At 34.0% G+C, this 23,275-nt stretch overlaps 1 protein-coding gene across 1 annotated transcript; it reads left to right on the forward strand.

Annotated features, from left to right (window-relative positions):
* The first annotated feature begins 21,469 nt into the window (after nucleotides 1–21,469).
* Nucleotides 21,470–22,945, forward strand: LOC149183376 (putative WRKY transcription factor 59). Its single transcript, XM_089418711.1, has 3 exons — nucleotides 21,470–21,817; nucleotides 22,462–22,608; nucleotides 22,704–22,945. Exons 1-3 carry the CDS (start codon nucleotides 21,525–21,527, stop codon nucleotides 22,882–22,884), a joined length of 621 nt encoding a protein of 206 aa, XP_089274837.1. The 5' UTR covers nucleotides 21,470–21,524; the 3' UTR covers nucleotides 22,885–22,945.
* The last annotated feature ends 330 nt before the right edge of the window (nucleotides 22,946–23,275 follow it).

Genomic DNA, 23,275 nt, shown 5'->3' on the forward strand with positions numbered 1-23,275 from the left:
GAATCAAACCATAGAATTCAGGGATATCAGCTACTATAATGTCTATAACCTGACATACCTTCGGGTTAGACGACAATCTTATGGTCACTTGATTAAGTTCACCAATCACTTCAACTTGGGATCGATCAAGTTGAACTATGCGCACTGCGGATTTTTGTGGCTGAACATTCAATTTGGCACATATTGATCTGGGTAAAATTTTCGTTGAAGCACCATAATCAACCAAGCAATTATGCACGTTTTTATTGAAAATTTCATAAGTGAGAAGAAAAGGAGGAGTATGGGATCTTGATCTTCCTCCAATCAAGGCAATGTCATTTGGATCAATCTTATTGATCATGTTGGTTGGAGGTCTTCCCATGTTGTGGGAAGCTATAGCTGTAGGTAAAGATGCAGTAGGCACGACATGTAATTCTTTCATCATTATTTTCTGTTGATGTTTCAATTTGCTCAATTCGTAAAGAGTGATATTAGCCCTAGTCTTTTTCATGTCATCGATAATGTTATACTCCATTTCATCTGACACTATCAGTGTTCTTGATGGAGGTGCTTGATCTGATTGGACTGGGCTAAATTGGGTCGCTCTAGTGGTTGTTTTCCTTGTTGCGACCTTATCTTTTGTTGCAGGGCTTGCGCCCTTCTGTTTAGGGGTAGTTTGGGGAGGATCAAGTTGATTTTTGCTTCGTGTGCTAACCGGAAATGCTTCTTGATCTTCTTCTTATGGGAGGATGAAATCCCACATTCCTTGTAGTTCCACAACTTCTTCATCATCGATCTTCCCTTCAGTGGTATTCTCTTCTTCTTCTTCTTCTTCAGATTTGACGATTGAGACAGCATTGGGTGGTTTCACCTCCATGGGAGGATTTCTTTTAAAAGCTCTGTAGGGTTTTTTTTTGAAGAAGTCTCTGCTACTTGTTTTCTTATGTCAATCATCTCATTGGACATGGCCTTTAGCACTTTTTGTAATCCTTCCATATTGAAAGGATCTTTCGTTTGCTTCTTCTTGGTGTCTTCTTTGAAAGAGATTTTCTTAGATTTGCGTTCTTCTATTGCAGATCTCTTTTCTAGGGAAACTACGCGCTTTTCTACTGCTAACGCTTCTGTCAAGTTTTCAACTAAGGTCATCTTGTTTGCCCTATCTACGAAGATAGCCAAGTTTGATGGTAAGGCCATGATATACCATTCACATCTTACTTCCTCGCTGGGTTGAGAAGCAGCGGGAATTTTGTTGAGGATCTTATTGAACCGTAAATTGAAATCTTTAATGGGTTCTCTAGCCTCAGCTTTAAGATTATATAGGTCATTGATCAATTTCGCTGTTGATCTGTCATCACCGAACTTGGTGAGGAATTGACTTTGAAAAATGTCCCAACTTGTGATGGACCCGAAAGGTAACGAAAAGTACCATGACCTGGCTGTTCCGTGCATTGTATAAGGAAAAAGCCGGACAACAGCATCCTCGTTGGTAACTCCATTGAGATTAACAGAAAGCATGAAATTATTGATATGCTCCTCAGCTAGCATGCCTGTTTCTGGATTGAATTTAGGTAGCCATTTCTCAGGATGGGCTGGTATTGGGCTCAGGGGTGGAGGCATTAAAACCGCCCCAAGATTGTTCCATGGAGACTGGGCCATCGTTGAGCTGCTAGTTAATGAAAGTGCAGAGGATGGTCCCTGATGCTGAGAAGATGAAGATATTGTGATCTTTGATGATTGAAGAGGAAGGGTTGCGGAAGATGGATGAGTGATTTGGGATGAGGATGTGGGTGGTTGACTTCGCGGTGAGGGGGTTGAAATGGACGAAGTAGATGAAAGAGTCTCACTGTCAGACTCTGGTGGTGTTTTCCTTGCTCTTTTCCTAGTAGGGAGAGGGAGTTCACTTGGTTGAATGCCAAATTTTTCACTCTTCAATCTGGTCAGGGGATGAGCAGGATTGTACTGCGAAGTCACGCTGCTGTGAGATTTATCAGACCTCTGAGAAAAAATAGAGAATCCCTGGAGTTTACGAATCAAAGTTTGAATTTCAGGGGGTTCAATGATGAGTTGGTCTGATATATTAGGGTAGGTAGCAGCGGTGGATACTTGAGTGACTTCTAACTCCGGGTTTAACCGTACTGGAGAAGTCGGGGGAGTTGATGAGGGTGATTTACTCTCAGAATGGTATTTAGATTTTGACTTAGTTGCCATTCATAGTTTGTGCCCTCCTTCTATCACCAAATATGTTGAGGGCCCTAAAATTGGGTCAACAACAAGGGGGATACCCACCCGGTCCGGAACCTGGTTGGCGGCTCCTTGCCCGTTTGGTGTAGCGGGTCTGACTGGGGATAATGGGACCAGCTTCCCAATCTAAAGGATGTGTGTGTGTGTGTAGATTTTGATGATGCTAATCTAGAGGTAATTTTAAGCTAATTTAATTCTAAACTCTAAACTGACTCTATGCTACTGTAATCTAACAAAAAACAACACATCTAATCTACACTAACCCGGGGTAGAATTCTTTCATCATGCGATCTAAAAAGATTTCATACAATAACTGGTAATAAAGATCATTCAGCTATTATAAGAATATAAATCAATTAAGATAAACCATTCTGCATAAGAAGTTAGGCAAAACAGTTGTGAACAGCATATCGCATAATAAGTTATTCATATTTCAAGCATAAATAAATGACTCCACCGTACAAAAGTGCCAAATGGTAACCCACACATTCATACATTAACATATCAACAACTCAGTTGTATATCACTCTAAGAATATAAGCATAAATTAATCAAGAGATAAAACTACCATTTATGACTGATTTCACTCACAAACTTCGAGCAATAAGGATTTATCTCTACTTGTTCTAATATCTACTAAGAGTACAGAAGTGCAACATCAATAGCAGACATTAAAATGAAAACATAAATAAATCTCGATCCATCCATTCATCAAAAACCCCCTCCGAGGGTGCAAAAGTGCATGTTCTGAGGACAAGTTTTTTGACAAATTTCCGGACCCTTCTCCAAATGCCATGAGAAGGGTTAAATACTACTAACTAACTAATCTTAATTACACAAATTTAGGAAACGGCTTCAAATGACCGCCCTTTTACTAAAACAAATTTATTTCTAAAAATTGAATCTAATTTCTAATCATTTCTGTATCTGCTCCTTAGTGTTGTAAGCAATGCAAGGTTCGCCTGGAAAGAGTCGGTTGGTTGTCTTTTCCTTTTGTTTGAGCGATAAAAGTAGAAATAAAAAAAGCTGGCACCTCTTTCTGACAACCTAGAAGATATTTTCGAAAATCTTCCTTTGGTTGGGTGTATTTGCTGTGTGTATACTTAGTATAACCTAGATTTCTTTCAAACTGATTGTGCTGTTGCTATTTCAGTTTCCGGCCATGCGAATGACTCAATGAGTTAGGGATTTCGTTTCCCGAACAATCTTCCTTATTGAAAATTGCTTCCATTCTTTGTTCCAGGCTTTTCTGGAGCGTCCTCCCTCTTTAGCGTTTTTATTTTTGCTTTACCCAGTCTGAGCTTCAGGATCTTTTGCAAACATGCTGCTTTTGTGCGCCTTTGACTCTGAGTCTTGGATAGTCTATTTTCATCAGTGTCTATTGAGTAATACTCTGGAATCCGCGGTCCTGCTGCATGCGGCATCCATTTGCGAAGGTATCTCCTCTCTGTTCTTCTAGTATTGGCGCTTTCCCCTTTTCCTTAGATGTTTCATGCATATAGATTTATATTAGTTGCTGCCTTATAGTTTACGCAAAGGAAAAGAGAAATGACGAAAAGATTGACATGAAAGCTTTAAGTTCTAATGAATGCATAATCATGACACTCATAATGACTTGACTCTTCGACAAATGCAACACGATCATCCTTGGATACTCAGGCGTACAATCATTAATTTCCCTTAAGGTGCGCGCTCAATTTTGGGTTTGCAGATCATGCCGAGGAAACTTTGCGATGAGTGGTTTCTGCGATTCGCATCGCAGCATCGAGGATTACGATGTCGAGAGGTGTCATCGCAGCAATTGATAGTCTCATTCATCGCAGATCGCAAATCACAAGATCGCAGTTTGTAAGATCGTAGATCGCAAATCGCAAGATCGCATTTTTCATTTGATCACTGTGCGCTGCTAATGCGACGTCGCATATCGGCCGTCGGCGATTCCTTATGTTTTTCTTTTAAGAGCGCTTTCAAAATATGCGATGCGATGAATTTCACGTCGCTTCTTTGCAGCTTATTTATGCGCATAGGAAAACACTTCACTCTCTCTTTGCGATGCGATATAGCTTTTAGGGAGTTAAATACAAAAATTTTGATAAAAATATTTTTGGGATTTTTTGTGAAGGGTCCCCCTTTGCTTGATGTTATTGCTAATACCAAACAAAGAGGGGGGTTGTTGGTGACCACAACAGGTTCATAAAGGGATTTTCTAACTTCATACTCGTATTCTCTACATACTTCCTCTTCCTCTACTTTCTACATTATCTTCTCAACATACAACTCTATAATATGCCACTTTAACCCTTTTTCCCACATAAATACCTTTGTTTAATCTTGCTACAATTTTTGCTTCTATTTCTTTGTTTGCTCTTGCAATTGTTTCTTCAATTTACTGAGTTCTGCTTTCATCTTAGTGAATTCTCTCTTCCTTTCTTATTCACTTATTTATTGTCCTGTAGCCTTTTTTCTGACCTCCTTTTCTTTCTGTTATGGCTTCCTTCTAAATTCTCCAATTCACTATCTGAAGTTATCCTCTTTAATCATTATTTTGTGAGCTTCCTCATTCCCACTATGAGTTGCAACCAACCTCTGTAGTAGAAAGCTTCTCCTCTAATTTTCCCACGAGTACCTCACTAAGCTTCTTCTCTTTTGAGCTTAATATTTTGACACCTTCTTGGTCCTCTTCTCTAGAACCAAATGAGCACTCCTTGCTCTAGGTTGTTGCAAGTATTCTAATTCTCCTATGTCTTCTCTGAAGTTTCCTTACAACATTCTTGTTTGTACAATATTCATGACACAAGCTTCTTCTAAGAGTTTTGCGAATGCTCCCTTATTCTTCTATCACAACTTATTTGTTGCAACTTTGTCACTGCATATTTTCCCTCTTGGACTACCTATCTCAACAACATCAAATTAATAACAAAAATAATACTCCTCACCTATTCACCAATATTCCTTAATAGCTTTCCTGCTCTCCTTCCATCATGCTTTATTTTTGTGTTATTCCACTTTTAATCTTCTACAGCCACCTTGCTTCAATCAACTTTTTGAATTAACAAAACTCAAATTCCTTGCCTATCATTCAATTCTTCAATTTTTTTTGCAATCATTCATTCCCTTTGACTGGACCATATCTCTACAATGCAATCCTTGGTAACTAACATTTAATATATGCACTCTAATTTAACTGACTATCCACAACAATCTACTATAAATTTCTTTTGTCTATCCATTCACTCAATTTTACAGGAAATTAATTTTTTATCTAGAAGTTGAAAACAATTTCTTCTTACTAGGACCTCTGTAAATATGTACATTTTAGAAAATATTGCAACCTATATATTATTTCCCACTATTTTGATCCTTCATTACTCCTCCAAGCTTTTTCCTTATATTCTCTTTTCTATTTCCAATTCAGAGTTCAGATTTTTTCTACACTAATAACAAATTATGAAAATCCAAACTTGTATATGAAGTTGGCTTCACTCAAATACCACAGAGCCTAGACTCAATTTAAATTGATGCTTCCTTCAACCATGCTCTAACTCCTAATGGGATCGTAGATCCCTTTCCCTTACGAAATGTTTAATGGGAGGAGATTAAAAAAAAAGGAAACCCAACTTGATTTAATGTGTTGAATTTATCCTTGTGTCTTGAGATGTACATGAGATTGATGTACATCTCAATCTCATCAACAAACCCATGTATGCAAAATACTTTGGAATACCTTAGTGTTCCTCGATAATGTTTTTAATAGTAGAAGTGTCATAAAAATACCTAAAACCCCTCATTGTTGATATCAAATGATCCTTCCATAGGTTTGACATATACCTACACAATAATCCCACAACATGTGTTTTTTGGTTTAGTAGAGACCATGGCATACATAAAACCTCGAACCAAAATGGCACATAGAACATGAGACATGTCATCTTCATCTTCTTACATCTAGGGACATTGTTATCCATATAATTTTACACCTATGAGAATAGGCACCTTCACTAGTTTACATTCCCACATGTTATATATTTGCAATATTGTCTCAACATGATTCCTATAGTTTATCTCAACTTTTTTTTTCCTTGCCACTTTTAATTTCCAAGCTCAAAACAAAATTTGCAGCACTGAGATCCTTCATGCAAAATTTGGAGGAAAATTGAGTTTTCAATTCCTAGATTGTTTCCCTTTCCTTTCCAATCAACAATATATCATCCATATACAATAAGAAATAACTTACATGATCACCAACTAATTTGAAATACACATAGTGGTATTATTTTCTCCTTACAAGGACAAGTCCCAATATACAAGTACCAATTTTTTATACCACATATTTGGTGATTTCTTTGACTTACATCTTATATCTTATCTTCATTTCACGGGAAAATCCTCCTAAGTACTTCATGAATATTTCTTCTTTTGTATCACCATGTTTGAATGTTTTCTTCGCATCCATTTTTTTCTAATTCAAACTCAAAAGCACTAATAATAGACGAAATAAATCCAAATGAAGTTCAATTGGGAAACGGAGAGATAATATCACCGAAGCCAATTCCCTCTATCTAGCATAAACCTTTTGCTACTAACCAAACTTTCTATTTCTCCACTTTTCCTTTTGAGTTTAATTATTCTTAATCTCCCATTTGTTTCCAATGGGATTTCTTCCAAATAGCAACTCCGCTACACCTAAAGTCTCAATCATATATAAGGTTTCCATTCTTTCAAGCATGGAATTTTTCCAGACTTTTAGATCCTCTGAATCCACTACCTCCCTAATAGTTATGTGATCATCCTCAATAAGAAACAAAGAAAAATTTATATGAAATTAGGTTGATTTTACTTTTTTGTCAACTTTATCTCCCAAACATAGTTCTAGAGTATGGTTCTTCTTCTTTTTATTCCTATTCTTTCGTAGAGTTTGATTCACCATATTTTAGTCTAGACTATATCTTCTTTGGTTCTTTCTACATTATAAGGAGATCTTGTTTCAAATCATCTCTGACTTCTCTAAATGCTACATCTCAACTATACACTACCTTTTAATTTATGGTTTCCAAAGGTTACAAATATTCATACCATCTTTATATCCACTAAAGATACATTTTTAGATTATTTATATACCCTACTCCTATTTTTTTTTTCGAACGTGTAAATGAGAATAATGGAAAAAAAATTGAGATGTTGAAGAGAAGGATTCTTGTCAGTCCATATCTCATGTGGATTCTTATCATCCCACACTAATGATGGTGATCTATTTACTAGTAACATATAGTATTTATTGTCCTTGCATGGAATTCCTGTCCTAAACTAGCTCAATTGAGGATTCTCCCTTTTTTCTCAATAAACATCCTCTTCATCCTTTTTTTAGCTCCATTATGTTGAAGCGTGTATCAAGTAGTCTTCTTCCTTGCTCTATTATACTTTTTCTAGAATTCTTCAAAAACATTCCCTCAAAGTTATTTGACAGTATTTTGCCCTAAAACCTTAATTTTATTTTCTATATGATTTTTCATGAGAGCCTTCAATGTTTTGAATTTGTAAAATATTTAATATCTCTCCTTCAAAAAATAAATCCATATGTTCATGGATAATTCTTCTACATATGAGACATAGTGCACATATTTCCCAATGACGGAACCAAAATGTATCCAAACTCATTATTGTACACTAATTCTAATAATCCCCTCGACTTCATAGAAGAAACGGATAATCTAATACAATTATATTTCTGATATAAACAATGCTCACAAAATTCAAAATATAGAGAGTGGTTAGACATACCTTCTACCATGCTATTACTATGCAATACTTCAAGGTCCTTCTCTTTGATATGTCTAGCCTTTTATGCCACAACACATTATTTTCTCAAAATGTTGTAGGAGTATTTACTTCTTTATGTTCACTTTTAGGAACTATGAAACTCTTGTATCCATAACTAACGATGCCTACCACTAGCTTATACCGATTTATAATATGAACTCCCTTAAGTAATACCATTACTCATTTAACCATGTTGCAAGTATCCTTTTCAAACACAATTTTATACTTACATTTCTCATCTTCTTAGAAAAATAAATAATCTACTAAATCCTAGGATGTATAGAACAATAGAGTGTCCAAAATTGTTCAACCCATGAGATTTGACTTCAATTTCCATAATCATATTATATTTCCTACCAAGGCATCTACTATTAAAACATCACTATCATCATACCTTTCATACTTGTAAGTTCGCGTGTTTTCCTATGAGGAGATATATCAAAAGATGCACATGGGTCAACTAAACATTCCTCATGATCTACATGTGTACTTGAAGAACCCAAACACACATCACCTCCATCTAAGGAGTTTTTTTCTTTTGTATAAAGAGAATCCTAAAATCCATTCCCTTTGTTAGGAATTTTGGACAAACAATCATTCTTGTAGTTCAGTTCGTTTCCACATCTCCAACATACCTTATGTAGAAAATCTATGATAAGTTAACCTGATAATGCATTATAAATCAAAGCATAATACTATAACCTACTTCTACTATCAATTTGCGGAAGCTTAAAGATCGAGCTGAACAATATAACCAGAAGAAGAAGAATCAATGGCACAATACACATCAAAATGCTTTGTGGAAAGTCTTAGCTAAAATCCCCACACTATTGTATTATCACACATGGTGGAAATACATAGGAAATATACAAAGCCTTAGCTCTCACAACTAGCCAGCTCTCAGTAAATCCTCACAGATGCTCACAAGCAATCTTTGCTTCTCTCCAGCATTCCTCTTTGCCCTCCAAGCTCCTATTTCCTTGCGTTGTTCCTTGTGGATGATTTTCCTATTACCAAGTGGAAAACAAGCCTTCAAAATTGCTCAATCCTCAAGGATGAATCCTTTACTACATGCATGAGTTTTCACCATGAGAAAATACATTCAACTAATAGTACACTACCCTTGAACATTAATCTCAACTAGGTCTTTCCCAGAATAGACATGCGTGAGTTCCTGATGAGGGAATCTTCATTTAACTGGAGTAGCACTAGTTGAGTGCATGAATGCATCAACTGACTGTTAACTCACTATTAGTTCCTCAAATAGTTTGGAACTAATTTAGATGGACTTAACTCAGTAAACTGAGTTAGCTAATTACAGCTCAAATATAACTCAATCTTATCTCCTTAATTTAAGGGATAACTCTTGCATGACTTCAGAAAGACTTCTAACTTGAATTTCTCCAACTAATTAATTTAAAATAAATTAATTAATTATTTCCAAGTAGTTGTTAAGACTAAATCCAATTTTAATTCACAATTTAATTCAAGGACAAATTAAATTGGAATATTCTTGTTGCCATATTTCAACACCTATTGACCTTTCTAGGAGATTTATATCTTGAGAGAATTTTTTGGCGTAAATCACATGACCTTAAATAGTTATACCTTTTTAGCTAACTATATATATATATCTATATATATATATATATATATAATATAATATAATTTTTATAATAAGTAAAACCTTTGGTTAATATATCCATTTGACTTCTATTTTAATAAATAGTTAAATTTACTTCTTTACTAAGTATGGTTATGCCCATGGTCCTATTCATCTAACCATTTCCCAGTCTAATTTAGCCGTTAGTCATTTTAACCGTTACCTGATCTAGAATTATAGCCGTTGGAGGTTCTGCTCTCACTATTTAACATGCAAAGCTGGATCTGATTCTTCAACTTGTCCTGATGATGAACCACATTGGTTGGTTCGAAACACGTCAACAAAATAAATATCATGTGATTTACGCCGAATAATTCTCTCAAACTTGATATCAATCACAAAAGCCTCAATTCAAGATTTATATCTTCCTCCAGATTTAGATCTCCCACTAGAGGAATTATTTTTATTTGTATTCCATGAGAATTATCTTATAGGAAAGACATCAATGTTCTAACTTTCCATGTTTTTTTGTCACATTCCTCCAATAACAAGGTTGATACTATTCATTGAAAGTTAAAGAAGTTGCATTACCTTTTATGGAAACGAACAAGCAATTCCATGAGTCTGGTAAAGGAAACAAAAACAGATTCACTTATCTTCATCTAAAACCTTAATATCAATAGATAATAGCTAACTTACCACAGTATTGGAGACAATAAAATGCTCTATCACCAAGTCTCCATCGTTCTACCTTAGGTTATGCAACTTTTCATGAAAGAAGAAATTCTTCACTAAGGAATTATACTGATACAAAGCCCCTAATATATTCCAATAATTATTTTTTATAACTTCCCAGGAAGAATTCAATAATAATGAATTTGAGAGACATGCTTTTATTATGCTCTTTTTCTTTCGATCTAACTTGGTGTAGTCTTTTGTTAGCATCCCCTCTGTCTAGAACCCAGATTGATATAGACGCAATAGTCTCTATCCACCAACAAATATTTCACTTTTAGCATCCAAAAATTAAAACTCTACCTATTGAATTTATCAATATCTATATTTGAACTTCGTATCATTTCCTTTCACCACAATAATATTTTTTGTATATATTTCACTCTAACATGGTCTAGCATAGGCTTGAGCCAAACCCCTTAGCCACGAAGGCATCCCTTTAAAGATTAAATTGCTTTTATAGAAAATATAGGTCTTAACCTTGTAAAATTGATTGCTACAAATTATTTTTTAAAGAATCAGAAAATATGTGATGGAAAATACACATATTAATACAATGATTTTACCTTGAAAACCCAAACAAGGAAATCTAGTAATATTTTTTCAATATATTCTTTTGTACATTATTACAATACAATATATATCATGTGGAATCGATAATATGCCCATATGTTTGCACGGATTAGAGTACAACCATATTTCTTTAACTAAAACTACAAAACAATGTGAAAAATCACGATGCATCACAAAACCATAGAAGGCGAAAATTTTGTGTCCAAAACTAGCAAAAACAGATGCAAGAAATTCCCAAAAAAAAAGACATGGGTACACCCCCCTAACCCCGATAAACCCCCGAAACAAGGGGTTATCACCCCTCAATGATCCCCTACTACACCCAATGTGATGTATAATGTGTGGAGATGGCTATGCAAAGAATATAACACATACTCGACAAAAGGTGTGTGAAGACATAGAGTACTTGAAATATTTGGTGATGTTTATCCAAAAACAAAAATAAATTAGGATTAATTTCCGATAGATACACTTCTAGGATATAAAGGGAATTACGCTGGGTAATAATATTTCAGTGGCACTTCTTTAAGATATTTTCATTAGGGTGAGAATTCATGAATTCTACTAAATCAGACTAGAGGTCTTTAAGAGAGTATTTATTTCACTCTCTACTGAAATTTATATATGACTCTGAAATGAGTTATAATAAGGCTCGATGTTCAAAACCATTATATTCTGAGAACTATATTAAAACCACATATCTCAACAAATATCATGTTAAGTTTTATGGAACAATCCCCAAATTATGGTTTCACATTCCCACAGTTACCACCACATTTCATAATACCTCCATTAGTTGTTAGGATTTAAAAAGTGTGCATTCTATGTACATAATAATGCGTTTCTTCTATTATTTGATGTTGGATGAAATTGTGGGTATTGTCTTTGTATATTAAGACAATCACCTTACCATGATTTATATATTAAACCAACTTTAATGTGTGAGGAGCTATAATTCCTAAAAAAACATGGAGAGAAATTAGATCCTATATAGTCATCCATTCCTTTGAAATTTCCATGGTTGTGCCCAATTGAGTCATATGTATTACAAATAATTTATATTCCTTACATATACGCCATCATGCTTGTAGTATATATAGAGATGATGGTGTTATTTATCTTTGTATATGGTCAAATTCAATATCTAAGGGGGTCACAACGAAGCTGGAGGGAAAAAAGGGATGTTATAATGGAAAATACTCGCATTATTTGTTCTATGTTGTGACCATCACTTATGCTATTTAGCTATTTTTGAGGCCTCAAACTAAGTAGCTATGTGGGACATCTTTTCTCATGGTTTGATCACCTCATCAAGAGCACTAATAAATTGTTACTTGAGGAACTCATTAATCATACCCTCCTTAAAAAACTCATTAATGGTCCTTAAAGAACTCCTTAAATTCATTCCTTGTGATGCATTGGCACAATATGATTAACATTACAAAAAAAATGGGTATCAAATTAAAATCTCACATTTATGTTTCCTCCACAACCTAGTCCCATGAGTAATGTAGTCATCATATTTCTTCCATTGGATTTTGTAGGTCAACTATAGCTTCTCCCTATCCAAGTTAAAGGCACACACTTGGAGATTTAGATGTTCATGAGTAGTACTTTGAAGAGAAAAATGTTGTCTAAAATCCCTTAAACTTCTTCAATTCTACCTTAGGAATTTTGTTCATCATAGGGCCTTGAGTGTCACTAAATGATCGGGTAGTGTTATTATCACCACCCACAAAATATTACTAAGTTACTATCAATTATTATCTATGATCATTGCAAATATGCAATTAAGGGTTCATTGAAGTTTTGAATGAGGAATGATGGCGAGTGGAGGTTTTAAATGAGCTATTATACTTTGTATACAAGGGAAATGAGCTTATTGTTTTATCTTCTATGTTAGTGATTTTGTTCTCAATTCTAATGGAAATCATGGGTCAAGTTTAGTCGACCTATTAGGTCACTAAATATTGACATCAACATGATGAACTCCACATAAGTATTATTTTTTCACACGTCCCTCATGATTGTCTAGGAAGGCTTTCATCAACTTCTAAACATCATTTTTTCAACTATCAAAACATTGTTATACTAAGGAAATTCCTAAATAATAAAAAGAAAATTTCAAGTGTTATATCTCAATAATATTTTTTCCTAATGGAATACACAACTTAGGGGAACGCAGGTGCCTCCCTTAGTTTTTTGGATAGTACCAAAGGTAGGATGGCTAGTTGTAGTTTTTCGAAAATTAACCAAAGAATGTCATCTAGTGAGTCCCAATAAGATATACAATGGGAGATAGCTCAAATAGTTTACCATGGGACCTCCTACTTGTAAGTCACAACACTCAACCACTTCAACATGCCCATTGGGATAACTTGTATCTCTTCAATATATCTCAAGGTTTCCAACAGTAGAAATTGATCGATTTTTTACAATCATATATAAGGAAGATTACCTACCCTTAGTCATATTATATGATTTATTGGTACTTGATAATAATCTCCCAAAGTGTTAGCCCTAGGGGACAACTCAACTGGCGATCGTCATGAAGATGAAGTGTTATGTGTAAAGTGGTTGGATGTTCAAATCCTCCCATTTCACTTGTACCTATGGAATGACAATATGTAGCAAACTAGGTATTATAGTGGTAGTAATTGGAGTAGAGGTTGTTTCATGTGAGCGCAATATCAACCTAGTTGTTGATTCTACTAGATACAAAGGAAAAAAATCTCTTAGAGAATTGATCTCATGTATTATAAATACACATTATTGCATCAATTTCATTGTGGAAATTTCAAGTATGCTTAGAGGCATTACCATATACGCAAGGGTACATGTGATTCTAAATTTATGGACATATTGTATCTAATGTGGTAAGCTACTCGCTAGGTATCAACAAAGGTGTACATTGTTTTACAATAAATTTACTCCACTTATATTCCATATGTGTATGCTTCATAGCTAATGGTTGACTTTCTTGAATTGCTGATCTCTATTTTTATAGATAATAAAACTTTCCTCTAACATAGAAAACCTATAAATTTACAATGTGGTAACACACAAAAATGCCCTAATACCAAAAATGTACTTAATTAGAAAGTACAAAGAATTTATGTGCAATTTATGAAGAAATATAAACATGTGGAATAAAACAGAGACAAATAACTTGATAGCCATGCTTAAATAACAAATTCAAAAAATTTAAACACAATATACAAAGAAACTAAAACATTAAATAAAGAAAATAAAAGCAAAAAATACCATCTCCAAAAATTCAACTCTTTATTTATATTACCAAAAATGAATATTGTCCACTATTGTCTTCAAGAGAGCAACTTAGCTCTAATAAATAATGATCCTTCCTACTACCCAAACTCTCAACGCTTGTATTCCCAAGTAGGATCATTAAGGCAATAATATAAAATTCCATCTTACAAAATGTGTGTACATGAAAATGAACTTCAAAAATGTGTATATTAATGTACTTTAGCCTCAAATTTCATAGAGGAAATTTCAAAGTATGCCTAATGGGAATTCTAATGTACCCCTGCTAAATGGAATTTTGAACCCATGAACCCATCGTGTCGAGTGTGATAAGTTACTCACTAGGTACTAACACAAGTGTACAACGATACCCATTGAAATCACTCCACGTGCATCCCATTTGTGTTGCTTTATAGCTAAAAGTTTATATTTTGAACGATGGATCTCTATGTTTATAGATGTTGGAAACATGTTTTTAAACTTTCAAAAAGAAATCAATAAGTTTAAAATATGTGTTGGCCCACAAAAATGATGTACTTAAATAAAGTATGCAAAGAATTTAAGGAAATCTGCAAAAAAAAAAATAAACAACATGATATAAAAGAAAAGAGAGGCACGCCAACAAAAATGCTCTAACATTCATGATAAGTGTACTTAAATAAAAAGTACAAAAAAAATAAGTGCAATTTATAAAAAACATCTATAAACAATATGAAATAAAAGAGAGACAAACAACTTGAAATGTAACTAAATAACAAACAAAAACAAATTAAATGCAGTATATTAAAAAAAACATTAAACAAAAGAAAGAAAAAATAAAATTACCATTTACAAAAAAAAATCTTTATAGGAAGAAATATAAACCATATCAAATAAAAGAGAGACAAACAAATTAAAGGCAGTATATCAAAAACGAATAACATTAGAGGAGAGAAAAGCTAAAACTACCATTTACAAAAAAATCACTCTTTCCGATGACATTGCCAAAAAGGAAATCTATCTAACCCACTTAGGATGCGAAGAGATAATTTTTTCGCAAGAAAAACATATTATTAACGATTAACTCACTCAAAGTATACATATAAATTCATTTTAAAAATTATCTGAGAATCTTATCTGTATTTATCCTTAATTTCTATACCTGGATAAACAACTTGCTATATTTAAAGAGTTATACAAAAGGGAAAAACTTAGATTAATTTTAAACCCATTATTTTTAATCTCTTAATAATGAGCGTCTTTTCAAGTTAGCCATTGCAAACTTTTAAAACCTTGGGAAGACAAAATGCCACGAGGGTAGTCGATGGTAAAAAGATGCTATATCTTGAAAACTCTCGCATCATGTTTACCTTAATCTTCTTTAGAATTTGATAGTCAATAAGAATTTGATAGTCAAAGAAAATATTTCGAGAAGATCAGATGGCTCCACCTGCACCGCCCATGAACAGAAACTTCAGTAGAAAGAACACTTAATTAAAGGAAGTTTGAGTGAATTTGAAGTCAATATAACTAGCAAGACCAATTAGTACACGGAAGCATGATTGAATTTGAATTCTTTCTACGAGTCGGCCACTTTGTCAATTTAGTGTAACTTCCGCACAACTTCAGTGAGAATGATAACTGTATATATTAGTATATAATTTCGAAAGAGAAAGACTAGACATAAACTAATAAAATTTTAGATTTTGTTTTGGACAGAGCATATTCAGATTTTGCAATAAATCGGATCATTATAAACATACAAAACACGGTAACGGTCCTTGTCACATTATTTACAAAAAATAAATACTCTTTCTGTAAAGATTAGTTTGTAAATTCTTTGACCATAATACGTAAGTTATTTTTTTGTTTAAATGCGAAAGAGTTAGTATGTAAATCTTTTAATAGTTACATTTGTGTTTAAAGAGATCATTTACATAGGATTATCCGAAGATATGTATGGAATTGATAAATGGTATTTACAAATTTTCTAAATGTAACGTACATCTTATAGGAAGTAAGGTATGGAATTTCCTATAAGATATGGATTATTTAAAAAACCTCATTTTAATTATAGTTATAATTTAAATATTTTTATAATACATTTTTATATAAAAATAAAACATTTTAAAATTGTAGATTATTTTTTTAATTAAAATTTTAAAAATTTTGAAAATTGATTTGAAACGGTATCAATTTTATGTAAAATCCAATTAAATATCAAAAAACATATATTCAAATAGAATATATTGTTTTATTACTATAAAATAAAATATTGATATTTGTAGGCATTTGATTGGAGCAGTGTAAGATAAATATATTAAAATATATGTTCAATTTTAGAAGATATAAAAATTAATATGATATATAATTTAATATTTAGGTTTATAAGAAATTTTATATAAAATTGAGATTTTAAAATACATACACTTTTTCTGGACGGGTTATGAACATTGAGACTATTTTGACACGTGCGACATGATGGCGAACATTTGGTAGATGGTATGGAGGTCAGTCAGCTCATCTTCCTATTACATTTGCAGTACGGTGCGAGGTGTGATGTTTCAATTCGTCTTTTGGTATTGAGAGCCGTTGGTATATGATAATTATCGATCTTCAGGTTTGCCATTATGTTGTGTCAATTTGGTGGTTAGCTATCTCAAGACCAAGATATGGTAGTATCACACAATTTGGTGGTTAGCTATCTCAAGACCAAGATATGGTAGTATCACACATTTCTCTGGCTTGTGATTTGTTTGGGAATGGTGGGGATTTTGTCGATGTTGTCTCCTCGTCAGTCTCCATATTACAAAAAAGCTAAGTTTCCTTTTTAGTGCATGGTTTCCTATTTTATTGAGAGGTTTGAGTGAATTGTGTATGGTTATCATGTTGAACTTTGAGGCTTTTCCTGTGCTGGTAGTTAATTATCTTTTTCTCTCCCTTATGAGTCTGTGGGGGTGTTTATGTTTCTTGTTAACGGGCCTTCTTCTAGGCTTTCTTATTTTTGTGGCTTTTTGGTGGACGTTTGTGACCCACTATTGGGTAAGCTGATTTTGGGGCTTGTGGTTGTGGGGAAATTGTATTAACGTGTTTGCAGTAACCGGTTTTCTGGCAGGGTTCACTCCTAGTCTGTTTCTGGTTGGGTGTCGAGTTGCTGGCCTCCATCTTGGCTTCTTGATGCTTCCATTGGGAGAGGAGTCGATAACACTTTGGTCTCGTTGGTGTGTTGTCTAGTTGTGGTTTCATCTGTAATTCCACAAGCTTGAGAGAGTAGGTCGATAGTTCCTCGTCGCAGAAGTTGTTTGGCTAATTCGAGCATCTTTGTTGCTCTCATGGGTGTGTCGGTGTGTTGGGAGATGACAATGTCTGGTGGTGTTCCTATCTTTTAAGAATTTCCCAAGGCTTTCACGATTTGACCTATGCTGCTTAATTCTCATTCGAATCCTGAGCTGAGGGGAACCTCGTGAGATAGGGGGTGTCGTAACAATTTGAAGGTGGCAGTTTTTCACTAGGTGTCTTACTGGTTTAGGAGGGGTGGTAGAACCACTCGAAGAATGGGTTGGGTGCCCTTGGGGGCCGATGGTGGCAGGGGTGGCTCGAGAGGAGCTCATGGTGGGTGTGCAACAGGGAAGGGCAAGCACGACAGTGTGACATGTGGGGCTAGAGTTAGTGGTCAAGGCAAGAAGCATTGGTCTTTGCGTACAAGGGATGATGGCGAGCAATGATGGTTCTCTGATGCTTGTCACAACCTGGTCCAGTCTATCATGCATAGTTTGGCAATTTACTGTAAGGCTAGGAAGGAAGAACATGAAGATGTTATTGTCACACTCAACCAATTGCATTACTTTCAATGGCATGTTAAGAAAAGGATCATGGTGGTTTGGAAAACATGGAAAAATTGGAAATATGGATGGCTCATTTCAAGGAGTGTGTCTTCCTCTAGAGACTCGAGCGGATAATCGTGTCTCTATTACCTCTAATCACTGAGCATGGTTACACTTGTTCTACTTGTTCTATTTGTCTTTTGGTGCTTTTGGCCTATTAAATTGTGGATTGTGTTTCTAATTGTGCTTATGTTCTATAGTACAACTACTTGCATCTTGATATACATATACTTAATTTTTTATAAACGAATAAAACCTTTATATATATACTTAAAAAAACATATTAAAAATTTTTATTTAAAAAAAATATTTTTCAATTAATTTGATTTAAAATTTGATAATAAAAATACAAAATCATAATTATGAAATCTGCACCATTTTATTGTCTCTCAATTTTTCAAAACACTGTTAAATAACTTAAAATTTCGCAATACCACTGTCGAATAACTGAAAATTTCACAATCTATATCAAACAAACAGATCTAAAATACTATCGACTAAACACTAAATATATTAGTAGATCTACAATATTCTTTAATGATTGAAACCGATAGACATGTTTTATTCCGTAATCATTTTATTAGAATAATAGTGGCCAAGGAACCCTATATATTATACAGACTGTTAAATACTAGCTGTAAAATAAAATTTTGTTGTTTATGGTTACACCAAAGTTATGACAAAAGTCAGTTGCTCATACTCATGTAACCTTAGCCTACCATTGACAGAACCCTGAGCTGACGGCCAGCATTATGGGCGTTACCATCGTGGCCACTAGCTCCGTTGCCTGTTCATTTCATTTTTTGCTTAGTTACTGTGTACAGACATTTAAAGCTGCGACTCCAGATTTCTACTGCGTAAGGTTCCTTAATGCTGCTAAGGTTACTGAAGTTATGTCCCGCAGGTCGTTGGACCAATTTTGGCTCCATTTACGTTTCTTCTTTTTTCAGCATAATATGTAGTCAGATGCACAGGGGAATTCACACGATGACAGTTGAAGCATTTAAATGTTCCATGGGTTTCATCTGTGACCAGATACATGATAATCGAATGTTTCTTCTGTGGAGACGTGATTTTCATTAACATTTAGCTTTCCGAAAATTTTCGAACATGCCAGAACAGGGTTGTTCGGGCTTCTTGGATTCTGCATTCCGAGGAGTGTTGTCGTTGGTCTGTGTATACAATGCCATATTCCACTTTTTTAATGCATTGTTCCAAGTATCTTTCATCTATTGCACATATCCCATAATATTATACTAAGTTTCATAAATTTTAACATTTGAATCATTTTCAGAATTCCACGACAACGCTTCCAACTTTACGAGTGTTTGTCGATTTCAAAGACAAGGTTGATTCCTCGAGGCTTTGCCACTGTCCTCCATTGCTACACCCTCTCCATGGATAGCCAAACAACCCCCGAAGTTGCTTTGCTTCCTAACACCTTTGTTGGCAACTAACTCAAGGAGGGAGACGTAACCCCCACCGCTGGGTTCTCCATGGAACGTCGGTAGAACTCTGGATTATAAAATAAAACCCTAGCTTGCATTTCTCATGCCAAATTGCTTGTTAAATTACTGATACAGAAATTAAGCGATCGAGCGCCAACGAGATAGGCCTGGTCTAATTTGAAATAAGAATTTTATTTTTCTAAATTACAAATTTATGGATGCTCTAGACTTAAAAGATAAGAATATATGATGCAACGAGTGAAATCAAAGAGAAATTATTCCATCATTTTAATTTATGATGTGTGTTTGTGATTTTCAGTTTCATCTTCAATATTACATAAAGTAGCTCAGCAAATGATTATTAATTCTATTTTTTTTAATTATGACATTATTAATGGGTGAACAAAAATTGATTATAATTTTATATTAATTATTTAACTCTTTATATGGATTGTTTAAGGTTTTTATATAAATTGTTTTTAACATGAATTTTATTAAATATTTATATGGTTGCCCTATATTATGAATGTACAGTGATTATTTAAGTGTCATACATTTGTAAATTTTTAAAGTTGATGAATTAATGTAGATGAATTTATAAAGATGTTAAATAAAAAATGGTAGGCTGCATATATTACAGTGAAATTGTAAATTAAAATGAGTAAAATAATATCTTATTGAGTCTAGAGGGTCATTCCACAATTCAGTATGAGAGATGTGTAAGTATGTCGATGTTCAATTTGGATTTGACATGTGTCCTTTCTAAAAATATATTTAAATAAAAAAATATTAATGATCTCAATAAGAAGTGGTAAAAATACTTTAGTCACTCTAAACCATAAATAAAATATTTAATGTTAGATATAATAAAAAAATAAAAAATGAATACACTTATCTGATTTGTTTAATTAAAAGTACTAGGAAAAAGCAGTAAAAGTATTTCACTTTTTCTCTCAATCATAAATAAAATATTTCCATGTACATATGAAAAACATAATATTTTCCCTCTCCATATCAAAAAACATAATCTATCAACTTTATAAAGAAATAAAATAATTGGAAATTAAGAAAACTACATATACACTATATAAAGAAATTTAAAAAAATAGTATTTGTATAGTTAAATATTTTAAGTAATCTTACTATTTTATGCCCAAATAAATTTTCACAAATTATATTCATTCTTAAAAAAAAATTATCAGCTCAAAAAATTTGAGGGACTGACTAAATCTGCTATTAAAATAATTTTACACTAACATTTATTAAATATCTTTTATATTTAAAATAATAAATGATAAACCCCTATTCTAACATAAATCACAACTATTAAATACCTATAAATTAAATAACACAAACACATAAATGTTGTGATAAGATATTATTAATTTATATCACTGGGATACCTTTTGAATACAAGTTCGAAACTAGAAGTCCGACATAAATGTCAAAAAGAAGTACAGCCACAAGCTGTAGACAAGATGGATTTTGGATAGATGCCCATATCAAAAGCCCGCTCCCTGAGCTGGATAGAAGCCTTCCCCAAAACGTCTGTGACATTAGGTTACGGCCGCTTCAGGGATTTGCTTCAGTGAAAGTAAAACTGTTATTTACTTGCACATGGTGGATGAAGAACCCGATTTAATGTTGGTAAATTGTGTTGACGATTCTTAGAGTTTGGCCAAGGTCATTGTCCTGGCTACTTTCGTTTATCTGAACTTTCTGCTTAAAACATCAGAATCGTACTAAATCGGCCCACCAAGACCGTTCTCTGTAAGACCAGAGACCGCTCGTTGGGCAGAAATTGAAAGGCAACATCTATTACCAATTTCAGGACGCAACTCACAATAGGACGTTCTCAGTTGCCGGGAAGGCGGGCCATTGCACGAAGCAATCCTTTAAAGCTCTTCTTCGTATCTCTTGTATGATATAGGCGCCCCAATTTTTCTAAGATTTTAAGTCGGTATTCTGAGTTTCAAAGGGACAGCTGAGTTAATTGCGATGGCTAAGTTTGATTCGAGACCTGGCCATTCTGAGCCAAACAGTTTGCAGTACATGAACCAAGGGATCCAACCATTTGAACCTTTGGACTTTCTTATTCTGGAGGAGGAACTCGACCATTCATGCACAACTGAGAATGCGGGTGATCAAGCAAACAGTTTTAATACCCTCAGCCCTGGGAGTACCCCACATGAATATGGGCGCTGTTCTTCGATTAATCCACCATGCATCCAGGGAAATCGTTCCGATCACATTTCTAGTGCTATCCAAACCTACGAGCCTCTGCAGATAATGTAAGTGTTTGTTTAATGTCTGTGTTATGTCTGAGATCTATCTATATAGGGTTTCCCTAGGTAAAAGTTTTATTTTCAGATAATAAGTGTTTAGACTTTCATTGGGAGAACCGGTTTTCTTTTTATTACTAAGTTTTTTAGTTCATGATTATTGTGTTGGAAGTAATGTTTCTATCTCATATGTCATGTGTATTATAAATTATTAGTGAGTATTTTTATTTGTTATTTTAGATGTGGTTATTTCTGATATTTATATCACATTTAAATCTTAAATCTATTTTTTTTTTAAATCCAGATTTATAAAAATCAATAAATATGTAATTATTATAATCAATTAAAAAAATACAGTGTATAAATGAATAGGTGTATGAATATGTGATTTGTGTTGTCCCTAATTACTCTGCCCGCTCAATTTCAATGGTCTAATACTATGATCATGTTGATATATTTAATATCATACTGATATCTCTAATACATTAAAGTTTACTGGGATTCCAGTTTAAATTAATAGTGGTACCTGATCATCGTTTCCAGAGTAATTCCGAGTTTATAATTAATTTATGAACAGACCGTGGAGCATATGTCTTCACCCATACGAACGGATTAACTAATTAATTTAACTATCATATTATATATTTGAACAGGAGTCCTGAGACTAATAACAGGAAAAGAAAGGCCGAACAAGCTGTCAAATATGCCTTTCGGACCAGATCCGAAACTGATATTCTTGATGACGGTTACAAATGGCGCAAGTACGGCAGGAAATTCGTGAAGAACAGCCCCAATCCGAGGTGTTTATGTTATACAAAGCCTTTTGTTCAAATTATTGTGAGTAGGCCTAGTTATTTCACATTTCCTGACTGCATAATCAATTGTTTGCCTGCAGGAACTACTTTAGATGCGCGCATAGTATGTGTGATATTAAGAAAACTGTGGAACGTGACGCGCATGATAATGGAATAGTGATAACTACTTACCTGGGAAAACACAATCACGGGAGTCCATATGTAGTGTACTATATTGGAAATTCTGAAGCCGTCCACGCCGAGCTACCAGTTCGTCAGTAGAGCGCTTTTCAACTCCGCCATTACATTTCTGAGTTCTTTGAAAAACGAAAAGAACGGTGACTATAGGAAACTCCTATTTCATAGATCATAGAAAAGTAAATGCTGCCTGACATGCCAGGGATTTAGTTCTCGCTCTCTCACCCTCTCTCTCCAGGCTGCTATCTCGATTCGGGTGCTATCACTCAGAATGCGAAAGCTAAATGCCTCGCATTTACTTTTCTATGGTATATAAAATAGGAGTTGCCCATCGGCAAGTTATTTAAGAGGGTAGTCCCGCTACGATTGGTTTCTTTAAGTCAGTACACGTGTTGTCTTTAGTGTTTGGAATTGTATTCATCATATATGTTCGTGATGATAAGATATAATATTTTTATTTATTTTTCACATTTCA

Source organism: Pinus tabuliformis, chromosome 3_2 (genome assembly GCF_031772625.1).
Source record: "Pinus tabuliformis cultivar Carrire ecotype Pingquan chromosome 3_2, CPIR1, whole genome shotgun sequence".
Taxonomy (NCBI): domain Eukaryota; kingdom Viridiplantae; phylum Streptophyta; class Pinopsida; order Pinales; family Pinaceae; genus Pinus; species Pinus tabuliformis.

What these genes read in the sequence shown, in the direction of transcription:
- LOC149183376 (XM_089418711.1), top strand. Translation starts at nt 21,525, where the DNA reads ATGGCTAAGTTTGATTCGAGACCTGGCCATTCTGAGCCAAACAGTTTG. An exon ending in TACGAGCCTCTGCAGATAAT is followed by an intron (nt 21,818 to 22,461) that starts GTAAGTGTTTGT and finishes ATATTTGAACAG; the next exon opens with GAGTCCTGAGACTAATAACA. An exon ending in AAGAACAGCCCCAATCCGAG is followed by an intron (nt 22,609 to 22,703) that starts GTGTTTATGTTA and finishes GTTTGCCTGCAG; the next exon opens with GAACTACTTTAGATGCGCGC.